Source organism: Lynx rufus, unplaced genomic scaffold (genome assembly GCF_022079265.1).
Source record: "Lynx rufus isolate CCGP_SWC_20201006 ecotype Redwood Valley unplaced genomic scaffold, mLynRuf1.p SCAF_4, whole genome shotgun sequence".
In the NCBI taxonomy this organism is placed as follows: domain Eukaryota; kingdom Metazoa; phylum Chordata; class Mammalia; order Carnivora; family Felidae; genus Lynx; species Lynx rufus.
Window position 1 is genome coordinate 2,637,094 of NW_025814856.1, and position 16,954 is coordinate 2,654,047.

The 16,954-nt window shown below is 62.7% G+C and overlaps 1 protein-coding gene across 9 annotated transcripts in view; it reads left to right on the forward strand.

Annotated features, from left to right (window-relative positions):
• The window catches only part of KDM4B (lysine demethylase 4B), a 135,715-nt gene that overhangs the window by 38,415 nt on the left and 80,346 nt on the right, over positions 1-16,954 (forward strand). For 8 of the 9 annotated variants that reach the window (XM_047095737.1, XM_047095738.1, XM_047095744.1 and 5 more), the window contains 3 exons: positions 9,539-9,704; positions 14,899-15,074; positions 15,532-15,646. In XM_047095737.1, the coding sequence (XP_046951693.1) occupies positions 9,564-9,704; positions 14,899-15,074; positions 15,532-15,646 (432 nt within the window). In that variant the 5' untranslated portion in view covers positions 9,539-9,563. Of the gene's footprint in view, positions 1-426; positions 514-9,538; positions 9,705-14,898; positions 15,075-15,531; positions 15,647-16,954 lie in introns of those variants that run through there. The other variant, XM_047095739.1, reaches the window with a different exon arrangement.

Genomic DNA, 16,954 nt, shown 5'->3' on the forward strand with positions numbered 1-16,954 from the left:
CGTGCCACTTCCCATCCCCCCCCCCACCCCCAGCCGTGCGCAAGAGCTCCTCTTGGGACAGCCGCCACCATACCCGGGCCCGCTAGCCCCACCGTGAACTTGCAGGCCGAGGTTGTCGGCGGGGGTCGCCTGCACGGCCCCCGCCGCTGGCTGTCCCTGGGGATCTTAACCCTGCAGCGTAAGGGCGGTTCTTTCTGCTCCGTGGCCCCAGGCCGCTGTCCACGTCTGCTTAGGTTCGGCGACAACAGGGCCCGCGGACCACCGTTGGTAGCCCGGTCCCGTTTCCGACGTTCTAGAAGCTGTGCTCCTGTCTGGGTGAGCGTAGGCGGATGTGCTGGTCTTCCCGAGATGTGCCCCACAGCAGAAAGCGCCCAGGTTGGAGGGACGCGGGGACTGTTTCTTTCTTTGCACGACGGACTTTTCACACGGCACCTGAGCGGCCTGAGGAGTGCCTCCCGAAGGCGCACGCGGCCCGCTCGCGGGAGCCTGGCAGTGTGTGTGCTCCCCCGCGTGGTAAGAGGGACTTGCTTGGCAGACGGGGTTACCTGAAGGCCCCCGAGATGGGAGATGTTACTGGATTATCTGGGGTCCCGGTGCCAACACCAGGGTCGTTGTACGAGGGGGGCCGGAGGGCCGGAGGCAGAGCCGTGGGCGGACCCCGTGCCGCTGGCCGTGAGGGTGGAGGACGGGCCGCCGGCCAGGGACGCGCTGCCCCTGGAAGCCGGAAAAGGCAGGGAACTCCAGAGGGGACGCCCCGGCCTCCTGGTGTCCTGCCTCTGGGAGGCGCTCTGCCTGCTCGGTCCCCTTCTGTCTCTGTGGCCACCTCGGACGGGCCGGTTCCGTGGCACCAAGGCCGATCGAGTCTGGCATCCTCTGTGGAGTCCGTGTCGTCCCGGGCTGTGCCCAGCACTTCTGCCCGCTGTCCGCCCTGGTCAGCCGTCCTCCTGGGCCCCATGCTCCCGCCGGCCAGTGCTCTCCTGCTGCCTGGAGGCCCGCATGTAGAGCCCTCCCGACGTGTGGTGCCGTGGGCCCGAGGGCAGGCAGGGTGAGGGTTCTGTGACACGGGGGTCGGCCGGGTCCCCAGCTTGCGGGCTCTGTGAGGTCAGGGATCGTGCCCGCGCCTCGCGGAGAACCTGGGGCCTAGTTGACGCTCCCCGAGGAGGAGGAGGAGGATGTGGAGGACTTTCTAGTCTCTCTTCCTTGCCGGACCCTGACCACACGCACAGGCACCTGGCCCTCTCTGCAGCCGCTTGTGGGACACAGTGACACAGCACCGGGCCCACACGGGGGACCAGATGAGGGGGGTTGAGGGGGCTCTTGTGTCACCTCTGCGGTAGGTTCCCCCTCGAGTCCTGGTGACGCAGAGGCCCCTCCTGGGGAGCGATCGCGCTCCAGGGCCTGACTGCCGTCGCCCCCTTTCGGGAGCTGTCCTCTGCCAGCAGGAGCCGTGCCGAGGTGGGGGCAGGCTGGCTGGGGGTCACTGGGCGTTTCATCCGATGGCCAGACCTCCTGGCCCGGAGCCTGGCAGGGGCAGGTAGAGGTGAGGGGTTGGGGGGAGAGAGGCCCCTTTGGGGCAGGGGATGGGCCTCCCCGAGAAGGACTGGGGTTCCCAGGGAACTTTCAGACATCATGTTCATGGAGCCCCAGCTGCTTCCCAAGACAAGGGTAGTTAAGTATTTCTCAAGGTTATATTTCCTCACAGTTAACCTTCATCGTAAGGTCACATTTGCTCAGAGGACATACTTTCAGGCATGTTACACATCACAACCTCAGAGGTGCAGATTCCCCCCACCCACATCCTGGAAAACGTCTGCCATCCGACCTCATAACCCGTTAGGGTCAGTCTCTGAGCCCTTCAGTCAGAAAACCTGAGGCTGCGTCCTGGGCCGGAGCAATCCTCTCCCCTCTGGTTCCGGTTTGCGGATTGCTCACTGGCTGTGGGGGCCCCACCCCTCACGTGTTTGTTCCCACTCTGCGGGGAGGCTTCCGGGGCTCAGTGCGCCCCTCTATCAGGATCCAGGGGGCTTCTGTCCTGGGGCTGGATTCCAGATGTGGGGACAGCCTTCTGCTCCTGACCAGGTGGCAGCTGGGGCGGGGGGGGGTGGGGGTGGGGGTTGCGGGCGGACGAGGGCGCCAGGCCGTGTAGGGCCCGTGGTGGCCGAGGACTCCTCGGGGTCGGCCGGTGTCTCCCCCCACAGCTCACGAGTCCCTGCGTTGAAAGACCCCCGGGTGGGGTGCCAGGCCTTCCCCGGGCCCAGGTGACCGTGACTCAGAGAATGGCCCCGACCCAAACAGGCAGCGGGCAGCCCTGCCCAACGTCGCCCTCTTGCGACACATCCCTGGGCTGACGATGCTTGTTCCTCTTCCGGGTGTGGGGAGGAGCTACCTGGGGTTGCCCCGACAGCCGGGCGCTGCCCTTACGTACTGCGATCGTTGGTCCCGGGTGGCCGGGAGGGCATCAGGCCAGGAAGGCCCGCGGCATGCGGGGTCCCGAGCAAATGACTTGAAAGACGTTAATAACTTGACGGAGATAAACTTCACGTACTCGGAATTCGCCCGTGGGAGCGTGTGTCCCCGCGATGGTCGGCATATGTGCCTCTCTGCTCTGGGCCTCGCGGTGAGGACACTCTCCTTTCTGTGAGAGGTCAGGCGGGTCGCAGCCAGGGAACCCACCGGGAGGCTCGGGGCCGCCCTCCCTGTTAGGGAAAAAAACCCGGTGCACAGCCCAGCTGGCTCTGGCTTCACGGTGTCGCCCTGCCTCTGCACGGGTGGCGGGGCCTGGCTCGGGTCTGGGGGGGCCCCGCCGGGACGGGAGGCGGGCGCCCCCTGCCTGCTGAGCGTGCGGCCAGAAGTCGGGCTGTGCTTGGACGGGCGGAGGGGACGGGGGTTCCAGGGTGTCCCTCCTGTGAGGCGGCCGTGGCTCCCACAGCCGAGGGAGCCTCCGGGGGGTGGGGGTGTCACACGAGTGGAAATCCTGAGGGATTCGCGGTGACTTGATTCTCTCCCACGCCTGGGAGGCCACACTTCTGGGCAGAAATCAAGGCGTCGGCAGGTGGCTCCTTCTGGAGACGTTGGAGCAGAAGTGATTTTCTTTCCTGTTTTTTAAAAACTTATTTTAATGTACTTTAATTAATTAATTAATTAATTTTTAAGGGAACGATTCTTTTTTTTTTCTTTTTTTTAACGAAAATACTTGCTGTCAAATTGGTTTCCATACAGCAACACCCAGGGCTCATCCCAACAGGTGCCCTCCTCCATGCCCACCACCCACCCTCCCCTCCCCCCAACCCCATCAACCCTCGGTTCTCTGTATTTAAGAGTCTCTTAAGGGGCGCCTGGGTGGCGCAGTCGGTTAAGCGTCCGACTTCGGCTCAGGTCACGATCTCGCGGTCCGTGAGTTCGAGCCCCGCGTCGGGCTCTGGGCTGATGGCTCGGAGCCTGGAGCCTGCTTCCGATTCTGTGTCTCCCTCTCTCTCTGCCCCTCCCCCGTTCATGCTCTGTCTCTCTCTGTCCCCCCAAAAATAAATAAACGTTGAAAAAAAAATTTTTAAGAGTCTCTTACGGTTTGCCTCCCTCCCTCTCTGTTTGTACCTATTTTTTCCCCTCCCCTCCCATCCCCTCCCCTCCCCTCCCCCATGGTCTTCTGTCAAGTTTCTCAAGATCCACATAGGAGTGAAAACATATGGTATCTGTCCTTTCCGGACCGACTTATCTCACTCAGCATAATACCCTCCGGTTCCATCCACGTTGCTGCAAATGGCAGGATTTCATTCTTTCTCATTGCCAAGTAGTATTCCGTTGTATCTGTAAACCACATCTTCTTTATCCGTTCGTCAGTTGATGGACATTTAGGCTCTTTGCATAATCTGCCTATTGTTGAAAGCGCTGCTATAAACTTTAATTTTTTTTAAGATTAGTTATTTGTGAGAGAGAGAGGGAGAGACAGAGTGTGAGCAGGGGAGGGGCAGACAGAGAGGGAGACACAGAATCCGAAGCAGGCTCCAGGCTCCGAGCTGTTGGCACAGGGCCCGACGCGGGGCTCGAACTCACGGACCGCGAGATCGTGACCTGAGCCGAAGTCGGCCGCTTAACCGACTGCGCCACCCAGATACCCACTGCCCCCCCCCCCCGGAAGTGGTTTTTTTGATCTTGTTCAGCTTCAGAGGACTGGGTGCTTTCCCTGGCGCGGGCCCTTTGGCTCCATATGCAGCCTCTGCCCCTGCATCGTCTCTTCTCTCATGAGGATCCAGGATCATCCCCGGGTCAGGCTCTGTAGTGTCCCTTTTGTGGTGGAAGGGGACACAGTCCTGGTCCCGGAGACTAGGACGTGGCCGTCTGGGGGGCGTTCTGCTGCCCGCCACAATCTTACCCAAACCTCTCCCACCTGCCTCACCCCCCCACCTTCTGCCGGCCGGGCCAGTGGTCTTCCCTGCCCTTGGTTCCTCCTTCCCCACCCTTGCCTCTGCCCTTGAAATCCTCCAGCCCCCTCGACTCTGCTGTTGTCCCTGGCTCTGCCTTGTCTGCTGGCTTCCATGCTTTGGCCCCCCTGCAGCCGGGCCTGACTGTAGTGCCTGTCGGGCCCGGGACGCAGTGAGACCCTTAGGCCTCTCAGTCTAAAATGGAAGAATTTCGGGCACTTGGGTGGCTCAGTCAGTTAAGCATCTGACGCTTGATCTCAGCTCGGGTCACCATCTCACCGTTCATGAGTTTGAGCCCCACATCGGGCTGATGGTGGCAGGGCCGGCTTGGGATTCTCTCTCTTCCTCTCTCTCTCTGACCCTGCCCTGCTCCCTCTCTCTCTCTCTCTTTCAATAAGTAAACTTTAAAAAAATGTAAAATGGAATAATTTCAAGTGGGCAACGGCCGAGTGTTAAACCCGGGCCAGGGGTGACTGCCCGGGTCTTGAGCCCACGAGGCCGGCCTTGGCTGTCGTCCATTTCCCACGGCCAGAGAGGGCTTTCTCAGGATGTTAATGGGGTCCTTAACCCCTTAGTGCCTCTGCCCTAAACTCCCAGGGGCTTCCCAGTCAACCCAACATAGCACGCGCCCCACCACGTGGCCCTCCCGGCTCGCCATCCACTCACCTTTCCCCTGCCATCGCCAAGATTCTTCCCTCTGCCTGGAATTTTCTCTCGCCCCTGACCTCCGTGTGATTTGCACCCTGATCGAATTGGACATTCGGTTTTGGCCAAACAGACCCCCGCCTGCCGGTGCTGTCCTGTCACACGCTGGCTTTGTCTTCAGAGTCCTCGCTCACCAGTCTGTGCTGTTGTCTGTCTGTCCCCGACTCGGCCACTTCCAGCTCCAAGGCCTAAAACCACCTGTTCCCCGGTCGGCCAAGGAGGATGCCCGGCACCCGGGCCCCAGCGGCAGGCGGGTGGCCCCGGGCCGCGTCCGTGAGGGCCGTACGGAGTGAGTGGAAACATGCCAGCTTCGTGCCTTTGGAGCTGATGAGCATGAGAAGTTTTGTGTGGTTTTGTGAGCATGGAAGGGAAGCAAATCCGAAGACGGCTGAAAGTCAGATCCCCTCCCTGCCCCGTGTCCCCCAGAGGAACGGCCCTCTGCGTCCCGGCACGGGAGACCGGGACAAGGGGGTCCCCATCGAGGGGCGTGCCCGGCCGCGGCCCAGGCCAGCAAGGCAGGTGTGTGAGCCCTGACGGGAAACAGCGTGAGAAGGGCCCGGCGGGCAGCGAGCGGTCGCGCTTGCCACGCCCGTTTGATTTTAACAAAGTGTCTTGAAGTGTCACCGGCATCATGACCGCACCCCCAGACGAACCGCTGTTCCCTGACATCCAGTCCTTGCCCGGATTTCCGCACTGGTCCCCGGACGTCTTCCCGAAGCCTGCCTCCCCCGTCACGGCACGCCGACGTCTCTGAGCCCGTTGCAGTGGTTTCTCCAAGGGCAGAACTTTCCTCCCCTTTCCTTCTTGCCACCCTCCGCTCGCCTCTACTTTATTTTTAGTGGGGGGTAGTAACAGCCAATTATTGAGCCGTAATTCACACATAAAGCGCACCCACTTAGAGCATACAGTTCCATGGTTTCTACCGTATTCAGAGTTGTGTGACCATCAGCACGCCACAATAATTCCAGAACATTCCATCGCCCCAGAAAAGAAGCCCCATCCCCATCAACAGTCACCCCACCCCCTCCACGGGCCCCCGAAACCCATTAATCTGCTCCCTGTCCGTGGAGGAGCCTGTTCTGGACGTTTCACGCACGTGGACTCACACCCCGCGTGGCCTCTCATGTCCGGTTCCCTCCCTGAGCGTCGTGTGTTCGGGGTCCGTCCGCGGAGCACTGGGTGTCGGCGCGTCGCTCCTGCTCGCGGCCGAGGGACGTGCTGTGCACGGGGGACACGTTGTGCGTATCTGTGCAACGGTCAGCGGGCACTTGTGTGGTTTCCACCTTCTGGCCATTGTGAGTAACGCTGCTCTGAACACGGGTGTATGAGTTTTTGCGTGGACACACGTTTTCCCATCCCCTGGGCATACGTCTACGAGCAGAATTGCTGGGTCACCTGGGAAATTCTGCGTGTCGCTTGTTGAGGAACCGCCGGACTTTTCCATGGCGGCTGCCCCACTTTCCGTTCCCACCAGCCGTGTGTCGGAGTTCTGCCTTCCACCCCCTCGCCAACACTTGTTATCGTCCGTCCTTTTTCTCACGGTCGTCCTGGTGGGGGTGTAGCATGTCTCGCTGTGGTTTTGGTTTACGTTTCCCTGATGGCCAATCATGGTGAGCAGCGTTTCATGGGATCGTTGGCTGTGCGTGTATTTTCTTTGAAGAAATGTCCTTTGTGCGCTTTTTTACTGGGCTGTGTCTTTTTAGTATTTCACTGTCAGCGTGCCTGCTTTTCGGCTTGGCGCCGACTTGTAAAGAGTCCACCGCTCTTTCTGGACCGTTCTGCAAGTTCCCTCAGGGTGGTCCTTCCCCCTCCCCCCCGGCCCATGTTTCCAATAAACTGGAAGGTTGGCCCAGGGCCGCTGTTCGGTGAGATTCCTTTTCTGTTTCGTAAGCACGTACACGTATGATTTTTATTTGCCTGCCTTCAAAGAACGTGTCAAGGGTATGGAGTGTTGGGATTAGAGACCGTTTTAATTTTCCTCTTTATATTTACCTACTCAAAACCTTCATTTCGAAAGGCACAAATAAGACAGAAGAAAAATCACACGGAATCCACCGCCGGGCTGAATCGAGAGGATGGTGGTGGTTGGAGTAGGGCGTGCCGAAAACCCGCCTGCCGTCTTGTCATCTGCTTTTTGCGCCTCCCGGACGGGACGCTCATCTCCGCGTCGTGATTTCCGAAGCGCGAGGGAGCTCGTGCGGGCAGGACCCGAGGCGGCCCCCGCTCTGCCCGGGGCAGGCCGGTCGCGGCGGGATGGCGGGCGTACCGCCCGGTGTCCTCTCCCACCGTCGGTGCCGGCTGGCGGACGGGGCCGGAGGCGGCCTCCGCTGGAGGGGACACAGCTGGTGGTGACCGGTGCGCCCACCCCCGCAGGCCACACGTGAGCTGGCCCGGCAGGAAGAGGAGCTGCCGGCCAGCACCAGCCAAGCCACCAGCGGGAGCTGTCGGGTGTGGGAACCCGGGCCCTGCCACCTACCTGCGTGTGGCCTCGGTGAACGACGAAAAACGAGTTTAGTGTGTGGAGCGGATGGGTCACCCACGTCCGTCACGAACGGCAGGGCTGGGGACTGTTGGGTGCTAATGTGCCCGCTGGCAGCCAGCCTGGGCCCTGTCCACGGCGGGCTGGGGGCTCAGGACCCGCGGCCGTGGCCAGGTGGTCGTGTCCAGCGGGGGGCGGGGCTGCTTATCCGTACAAGCTGGGTGGTCAGCGGGATCCCCAGGGACTCACCGCGCCACGCGGTGGGGGTGGCAGGGCGTGGGGTGAGGGGTGGCAGGGTGGTGGGAGACGGGTGGGGGGCGGCAGGGTGGGGGGTGGCCTGTGGGCTGAGGGCAGACAAAGGCCCATGAGCCTCAGCTGCAGCCTGTCGTCGTGGTGTTAGAGCTGGTGTCTCGGGTGAGGTCCCCCCACAGGGCGGTCTCCTCACTCTCCCGCTCTGCGGCTCCCTGCACAGCTCAGTCCGTGCCGATGCTCCAAGAGGGTCCGGTCAGGGTCTCCCCAACCCCTGCCCCCACCCCCAGGGTCACGGGCTCCCGCAGGACAGACACACCCTGTGTTTCTGTGCAGCAACAGAAGTCGTAAGCGTAAGCGAGCCCTGCACCGTGGCCTCTGGGCTGGAGGGGAGAGGGCGGGGGGTTGGGTGGGGATTCGGGTCCCAGGCCCTGGCTGCAGGCGACTGGGCTGGGTTGGGGTTGCGTGCTGCTCAGTCCCCGGGATGGGGCTGGTCAGGGCTCCAGGGGGCGGTCTCCTGGGCGGGCAGCCCGGCTGTGGCCGGAGGCCTATAGCTGCCCTGGAGGAAGGTTGGTGACAACCCCTCTCCCTTTATACAGCCGCGTTTTCATGGTGGTTCCCTGTGATCCCACCCAGGACGGCTGTCCCCTATTGTCACAGGTGTCTGTGGCCTGCCATGCACACTTCAGCTTTGTGGCCGCCCCTCAGGGAAAAGCTTTGGACCTTACTATGCACATGGGGCGACAGTGATGACCTCTCCCCCTCCCCCCCCCCCCGCCACGTGACAGGACCCTCAGGGGCCTGGAAGGGGTGCTCAGGGCTCCAGAACCTACCCAGCCGGTTCCGATGGCCGAGCAGAGATTCCTGGGCTCGTGCTGCCCTCTAGTGCCTGCGGAGGGGAGTGCCTTTGGGGAGGCTGCGTCGCGTCCTTCCAGGACCGGCGGGCTTCCTGCCCCTCTTTCTCATTGCCCCCCTTACGTGGGGGGTCTGGTTAATTGCTTTCCAAGTTCTCAGGTCTGTGTGCACTTGGGTTCCGACCTTTCTCAGACCCTGGAGGGAGGCTGGTCTTTGTCCCTCAAGTTTGGAGAACTTAATCTGACAATAGGGACCGTTCCCCAGAGTCTGTCACCAAGCCCCTCCCTGCTTGGGATGGGCCACCGACTGCCTCTTAACCCCTTAACCCCTGGAACGCTCGAGTGTTCCGTGCGCCGCTCACAGTGGGGCCGCCCGGGGGAGGGGTTCTCCTGCTGGCTCGGGGGTGCACACCGCGAAGGGCACAGCCACACACGGCCTCACTCACCTCCGAGGGCCTCTGCCGCGGGCTGCCGCGGGCGTGGGTATCGGCTCTGAGGTAGACGCGTCGATTCGAAGCTGATGCTGGCGAACCTGGATCCAAAATCCCCCGGAAGGGCAGCCTTGCTTTCTCGGGGCCCTTGCTCTGAAATTAGTGCTCTGGCCGCCAGTGGTGCGTTGGCTTTGAGAACTAGGGCGCCTCTGTTTTTAATTAGTTGAAGTCATTTTGATTTTTTGTGCCAGTGTGGAGATGGAGTCTGTTCCCAGGCTCCTCTCTGGCCCTGGCCTCGCTGCGCGGGCCCTGCCTTTGTCTTCCCGGGGCCGCGGTATCTTTAGCGTGTTGGGAACGGTGGCGGCACTGACACGCTCACGCTCTCTTGTCCTTCCCTCGCAGGTGTGACGGTCCCTCAGCTGCAGCCATGGGGTCTGAGGATCACGGGGCCCAGAACCCGAGCTGTAAAATCATGACGTTCCGCCCGACCATGGAAGAATTTAAGGACTTCAACAAATACGTGGCCTACATCGAGTCCCAGGGAGCCCACCGGGCGGGCCTGGCCAAGGTGGGTGACGCCCTGGGCCCGGCGCCGCTTTCCACCAGCCTCGGCCCCATGTGTGCCCCGCGGCCCCGGGTCTGGCGTGACCGTGTCCGGGGGCGGCGGGCACCCATTCGTGGGTTCGCGGGGCCGCTCTGACCTCATTTTCAGCTGACGTTAACGGAGTTCTTCCTGTGGGCCCGGCGTCACAAATGAGTTCCACAGCCCCTGTCCCTGTGGGACCTGGTGGCGGGGACGAGCCCCGGGGGCGGTGGCGCTTGGCCGAGGGCGGGTGACGAGAGCCGGCGCCGGGCGCCGCGTCCCGTTCCGCGCAGGTCACACCTGCGCGCACGTATGTGTGTGGGCGTGCCGTGCGTGACAGCAAACACACGAGGACGGTCTGCGTTGTGTTTTTACCATAAAAACCATGGTTTCTTCGTGTTCGTGTCACCCGGTAGTTTGGAGGATTTGTAACCTGTCTGCCTGGAGTTCTCGTCGCTGCCCGTACGACTGCCTCTCCATCTAGGACACCTGCTTCTCTGTTCTTGCAACCCAGGGGTCTGTAAGCCTTCTCCGCAGAGAGCCAGGCGGTGGGGCAGCCTTGTGTGGGGGGGGCAGTCTCTGTCCCATCACCCGGCTCTGTCGCCTTGGGAACCTGTAAACCGAGAGGCGTGGCCACGAGCCAGTAAAAACGGTACTTGGGGGCACTGAAACGGGAAGGCCGTGGAGTTTTCACTTGTCCTGAAATCTTCTTCTTTTGTTATTTTTTCCACTTAAAAGCGAAAAAACCCCAACAAGAAACGGTCAGCATTCTTGATTCTCGGGCTGTGCGAAAGCAGGCGGCGGGCGGGATTTGGCCCAGGGTGTGCTGCCCCCTGGCCGCGGCGAGGAGAGTGATGCCTTCGCCTTCCCGCCCCTGCCTGGTTCTGGGTGGCTTTGTTGCGAGTGTCGGTCCCTCTCGTGGTGAGGGTCGCGCCTTTGATCTCAGCCTAAGGACGCGCAGAGGGCAGCGGGCTCGCCGCGTCTCCTTCCCGCCCTCCTTCTTGATTTTGTTCATCGTACGTGAGACGGTGTGGACACGGCGTTTCCTCCGCGTTGGGGACCGAGCCCCTGCTGTCCCGTTAGCTTCGCTTCTCCCTGTAGCCTCCTTCAGCCGGAAACCCTGGGTCCTGGGTTCTCGCAGGTTCCGGGGGCCTTCTGCCCAGCGGGCCACCGTCAGGGGACGGTTTCTCGCCTGCTCTGCCCCATCGAGGCGCCCTGTCGCGGGGGCCCCGGGCGGTGGGCGTGGGCCTCCTCCGCCTTGCCCCTGTCCTTGGCCTACCTGTGCTTTCCCGGGACGGCAGCCTTTTCTGGTTCAAGGAGTCCCTCGTGCTGGGAGGCGTGGCGAGGTGCCGTCCGGCACGGCTCTGCCCGGAGCCCCGTCAGGCCTCCGCGGCTGTCATCCCTGCTTGTTCCTTCTGCCTCACTGTCTCGGGCTCCGCTCTCCTGGCTGGCCCCCTGGCCTGGATGCTTCCTGAGCTTTCTGTGCCTGGTGCCGTGGCAGCTGTGGGCTCTGCGTCCGCTGTGTGGACCGTGTCTGCGCCTCTGCCTTCCTTCGCTCTTGACTCCTCGGCCCCTGAGCTTCCCCTCTGTGCCCTGGTACCCCGGGACCCTGTGGTAAGCCCACGTACCGGTGGAGTCCGTTTTTGCTGATTTAGACGGAAGGAAACTGTCGGGACCGGATGTGTCGCGAGGCAGGTGTTTCTCGAGTCCGTTTTCCCTCTGCCTTCTGTGTTCCATGCTCCTTTCAGGGAGTTTGTTTGCTGCTTTCTCTGACGGGTGGTCACCTACGCGTGCGGGGAGGCGAGGGCAGCGTGGGGCGGACCCGGGCACGTCCTGAGAGACGGCGGCAGAGTCGCGCCCTCCACACGTGCACACGCGCCCCTGCTGCCTGCCTGCCTGCCAGGGACCGCGTGCCGGGGCCTCGAGTCCCTCGGGGGCCTCCCTGCCACTCCGTGGGGACAGGCGGGGACAGGGAGGCGTCCTTGGGCAACCCCTGCTTCTTTTCACAGGGGGGCCCTACCTAGGCTCTCAGGGCTGCTGGCTTTTTGTTGTTGTTGTTGTTGTTGTTTTTTACTGTCCGTTTATTTTATTTTTGAGATAGAGTGTGATCCAGGGAGGGTCAGAGAGAGAAAGAGAGAATCCCAAGCAGGCTCACACGGTCAGCGCAGAGCCCGACGTGGGGCTCGAACTCACGACCCGTGAGATCATGACGTGAGCTGAAATCAAGAGTCGGGTGCTTAGCCGACTGAGCCCCCCGGGCACCCCAGTTGGCTGCTGGCCTCTTTGGAGAAGGGACCTGGTGTCCTCCTGGCCTGAGAGCGTTGTGCTGATGCCCGTGTCCCCTCGCCCTGGTCGCATCGGCCTTGACCGCCCTTCTTTGTTGTCCGTGTGGGGTGCCGGGACGTTTCTGTTTCATCAGAGCTGTATCTGTCTCTCCCGCCAGGCTCTGTAGGGCCTGGGGGGATGGGCTGGGGGTGTACGTTCAGTAGATAGAGCTGGAGCCCCGGGCCCAGGACCGGAGGAGGCTCTGGGACTGTCAGGGTGCCCCTGTCACGTTCCCTGGCTGCTCTGTGCTCTGGGGCCAGTGCCCAGCTGGGCCCCTGCCCTCTCAGGCCAGCGCGGGGCCTCCCTGGGCTCCTTGGGGAGCGCGGGGCGGGGGGGGACCAGGGCGGGGCGTGAGGGCGGGGCATGGTGTCGGGTCCTGTGGGAGGGAGCAGGGGCTTCCGCGCTCGGGCGCACCCCTGGGGACTGTCCCTACGGTCCGGTGGCTCCTCCACCCAGGCCCGCAGCCTGCAAAATGGCTCTGGGAACGCGAGGGGTCGGGACAGAGGCTGGCCCCTCATTCCGTTTCCTCTTATGGGGGCTCCCCCCGCCATGCGCCTTCTGCCCCGGCTGCCCAGACACCCTGAGCCACCCTGGCACTGCCTCGTTCATCTGGGGAGCGTGGCCTTTCTGTCCCTCTCGGCCTCGGCTGTGGCTCGGCCTCAGGAGCTTCGAGGAGGGGTCCGTCCGCTGGCCCGCCAGGCACCGAGGGGAGGAGCCAGGGTGCTCCCGTTTTGGCACACGATACCTGTGAGCCGTTGTGCACCCGGGAGCCTCCTTTCAGACCCTGGTCTCACAGAGATTTGAGGACGTCAGGCCACAGCACGTTGGGCCCGCTCCGTCACATGCCTTTTCCAGAACCTTCTTAGTGTGTGGCCAGGCCAGTGTAGCTCATGAGGGCCCGAAGCATCCCTCTCTGGTTTCCTGATGTTTTCCACGGCAGTCGAAAATTTGGGAGTGACGCATTTGGTTCATTTTAATTTTTTTTGTACATTTATTTATTTTTGGTAGAGAGAGACAGAGCACAAGTGGGGGTGGGGGGCAGAGAGAGAGCGGGAGACACAGAATCGGAAGCAGGCTCCAGGCTCCGAGCTGTCAGCACAGAGCCCGACGCGGGGCCCGAACCCACGAACCGCGAGATCGTGACCTGAGCCAAAGTTGGACCCCTAACCGACGGAGCCACCCAGGCGCCCCGCGTTTGGTTCATTTTAGAGCCTTAATTGACGGACCGGCTTCCTCCAAAGGAACTGAGTGGGTAGACTCCCCAGTTCCCCTCGGTGAACACATTTTGGACCAGATCCAGGGCCCTTTTCCCGCAGGAGGAAGTAAGTCCAGGCTTCTTTATAAGGGGGCACAACCTCCACGGTTCAAGAGCCACTCAGGCTCACAGCCCTTCGTCCCAGGACCCGTTCTCCGGGAGAGCGTCTCGGGTGCCCGAACCACAGGCCCTTTCGTTTGTATTTGTGGCATTTCCAGCCTCCAGCGTGTTAGCTACTCGTTATCACCTGACTCGTCTGATTTTTCACTTGAAATCTAAGAAAACCATGGACTGGCAGGCTGAGCCCCACACCCCGTTGTCATGAGGCCTCACACCAGACATGGGCACCCGGGGCACTTACCGCAACTCTGGGCACAGAGTAGGAGGGGGGACGTCTCCCAGAAAAGGCCTCGGCTGAGCAGCCGTGTCCCCATTTAATGAAAATCAGGGTTCCCAGCTTGGGCACTGCTGACCTCGAGGTGGGTCATTCCCTCTGGGGGCGTCCTGGGCACTTTCGGGGCCTAAGCAGCACCCCGCATCCACACCAGGAGGTCGTGACGGCCATGGGTGTCCCCAGAAATCGCCCAATGTCACTTGGGGGCAGGATCCCCCTGGGCGGGACCCATGGCCTTCTTCTAATGGCTGTTGTTATTTACTCTTGGTCTGTCGATAACTCCAGCAGTGCGGACGGTGGAGGTGAGCCTTTCTGCTGTTAATAGGTGACTGGAGAGTAAGTCTTTTCGTTGCCAAGCAAAACGTTTTCTAACGCCGATGTGTATAGGGGAGTCCTTGGGGACGGTGAATGAACTGCAGCCGTTCTGGAAGCCGTCTGCAAACTCAGCATCGGTGTGGCGATGGTCCTCCCCGGCCCTCAGCTGGGTGAGGCTCGGGCCTCCCCAGAGGTCTTGGCTGGCGCACTGAAGGCAGGTTGGTTTAGTTCTTTTCCCAGAGCTGTTGGGTGGCCCGCTGGGTGCCTGGGAAGGAGATTTGTCGTTTACAAACACCTGCCCAGGACAGGGGCCTTCACAGAAGTGCGCCTGGCACCCAGGAGGCCCCTGCCCGGCCCGGAGGCCTCGCCCGGCCCAGGAGGGGTAGGAGGAGGGCCAGGAGCAAGTTCAGCACAGACCTGGCCCCCCTTCCGCCTGGGGCGACACTTCCCGCAGCCCTCCTGTCCCTCCTGGAGAGGGGCGGCGAGGGCTTGGCCCAGAGCTGCAGTGCGCGTGCTTTTCCTGAGGCGGCCCTCCCAGGTCTCGTCCCCCCGGATTTGTGTCATCGTCACCCTCCTGCCTTCGGTGCCTCACTCACTCTTCTGTGTCTTTGCACGTGGGCCTTGTCGCCTCTCTCCAGTCTCCTTGTGTCTTCCGGGGTCCTGGCCCGGCTGGTCCTGAGCTGCAGGGGGCCTGACGGGCAGTGTCGGGAGGCCGGGGCAGTGGTGCCCGCGGCCCCGCACAGACCAGCTGGGAGTTTGATGAAGCGCGTAAAAGGTTCTGGGTGCCCTGAGGCGTGTGGCCCGGACACGCCCCCAGGGGGCCGCTGCTGGTCTCCGGGGCAGGGCCCTGCGTCCGAGGCGCCGCTGAGTCGCCCCTCTCCGTCTTGCAGATCATCCCCCCAAAGGAGTGGAAGCCGAGGCAGACGTACGATGACATCGACGACGTGGTCATCCCGGCCCCCATCCAGCAGGTGGTGACGGGCCAGTCGGGCCTCTTCACACAGTACAACATCCAGAAGAAGGCCATGACGGTCGGGGAGTACCGCCGCCTGGCCAACAGCGAGAAGTACGCGGCTGGGGCTGAGGCCGCTGTGGGGACGGGCCCCCGACGCCCGGCCTCCGAGGGGGAGCCGCACACCTTGAGGGGCCTCCGTGGCCCCGGCCCTGCACTTGTGGCGTCCACGGCACACGCACGCACACCTGCACTGCGTCCCCTCCCTCGCTCCCTGCGCGCTTTGTGCGTTTCCGTTTCCGAGGGCGGTCTCTCTGCTCCCCAGCCCAAGCGCCCCTCGAGGGCAGGGCGGCGGCCGCCTCCTCCTGCGGCCCCCACACAGCGCCAGCCTCCCGGCCTTGCTGTCCCGGGTGGCTGACGGGGCGGGCGAGCGGGGGGCGTCCCAGGCGGGGCAGCCCCATCCCTTACGCGCTCAGCCTCCCGGCGGCCATGGGGCCGCGCCCGTGTTCTCCACGCCCCGGGGATGGGGGGGGGCCCCACGGCCACGTTCAGGGTGCTGCTCCTCCCACAGGTATTGCACCCCGCGGCACCAGGACTTCGACGATCTGGAGCGCAAGTACTGGAAGAACCTCACCTTCGTCTCCCCCATCTACGGGGCCGACATCAGCGGCTCCCTGTACGATGACGTGAGTACCGGGGCCCCCGAGACACTCCGGGGGCGTGACGGACACCGTGTCCTGCTGAACCGTGGAGGGAGAGGCGCACGCATGGGACTCGATCTTGAAGCGTGGGCACTAAGACGCCCCGGCAAGCTCAGCTGGGCTTTCTGTCCGGGCTCTGCGCGCGTCCACGTGCCAAGTCTTTGAGGGTGGGGGGCGGGGGGAGGAAAGAAGGAATCCAGGCGCGTTCTGATTTGCAGAATCTTTCCTACAAAATCATCAGCCCCTCCTGCCCTGATCATTCGCCCTGTCCCTGCAGCCGGACCAAAGCAGCCCCATCACAAAGTGGTCTTCCGGAGGCCACACAGAGCATTTCCTTCCTTCTGCCAGGGGCCTCCTAATCCCCAGTTACTCTCGTGGTTTTCCTCTTGAATTCCTGGTGCTCCATCATCCGGGACACCTGGGGATGTTCCAGCCCCCGTGCTGGGCTGGGAGGACCCTGGGGGTGCCTGGGGCAACGGAGGGGCCTCTGCTGGCTCCTCAGCCCTCGGACCTGACGCTGGCCTTGCCCGTCCAGGGGTGTAGACCAGGCATTGGTGGAGACGTGGTGCAGAGGCCCTGCAGAGGTGCTACTGTTCAGCACGCGGGGGTTTGAGTGGGACCCACCCTTTGCTAGGGGACAGTTTATTGACACTTATGGGACCTCCGGTAACCCTGGGAAGGATCTACTGGGGTTGATGTCCAAGCTCCTGAGCCTGACTCTCCCCTGGGTGTGCTCTGCCCTGGGGTTCTGCCCTGGGTGGCCCCTCAGCTGCCATGTCTGCCCCCCGCCCCAGATCGTCACTGTGAAGGTCCCTTCTTGCTGGAACACACTTTATCCGCTCAGCCGTGCTTCTCGTGACGGCAGCTGGGGGTGCCCCCTGAGATCTGGGCTGGGGTCCCAGCTGGTGTGGGTGGGAGTAAAGCCCACCTCCTGAGAAGGGCCAGGACCCCCCCCGTCCCTGAACCCATCAGGACAGGCCGTGACTTGTGGTTCCCAAGAGGTGTGACTGTTGGGTGGGTCCCAGCAGTCTGCCCACCTTGGGGAGCCCGTCTGACCTGTGGCCCGCTGGCCTTCCAGCTAGAGGGCGTGCAGCGTGGGTGTGCAGTGTGGGTGGGTCTGCTCTCCCAAGCTGGGCACCAAGGGCGTGTCAGGCTTGAAGTGAGCTCACCCCTGGGAACCTGAGGGAGAGGCCCTCGCCCTGGGAGGTCAGGGACCGAGCTTGCTCCTGGTCCTGGTTCCCCCTTCTTGGACCTCGGTTTCCCACATCCAGTGGCTGGTCCCGTGACAAGGGA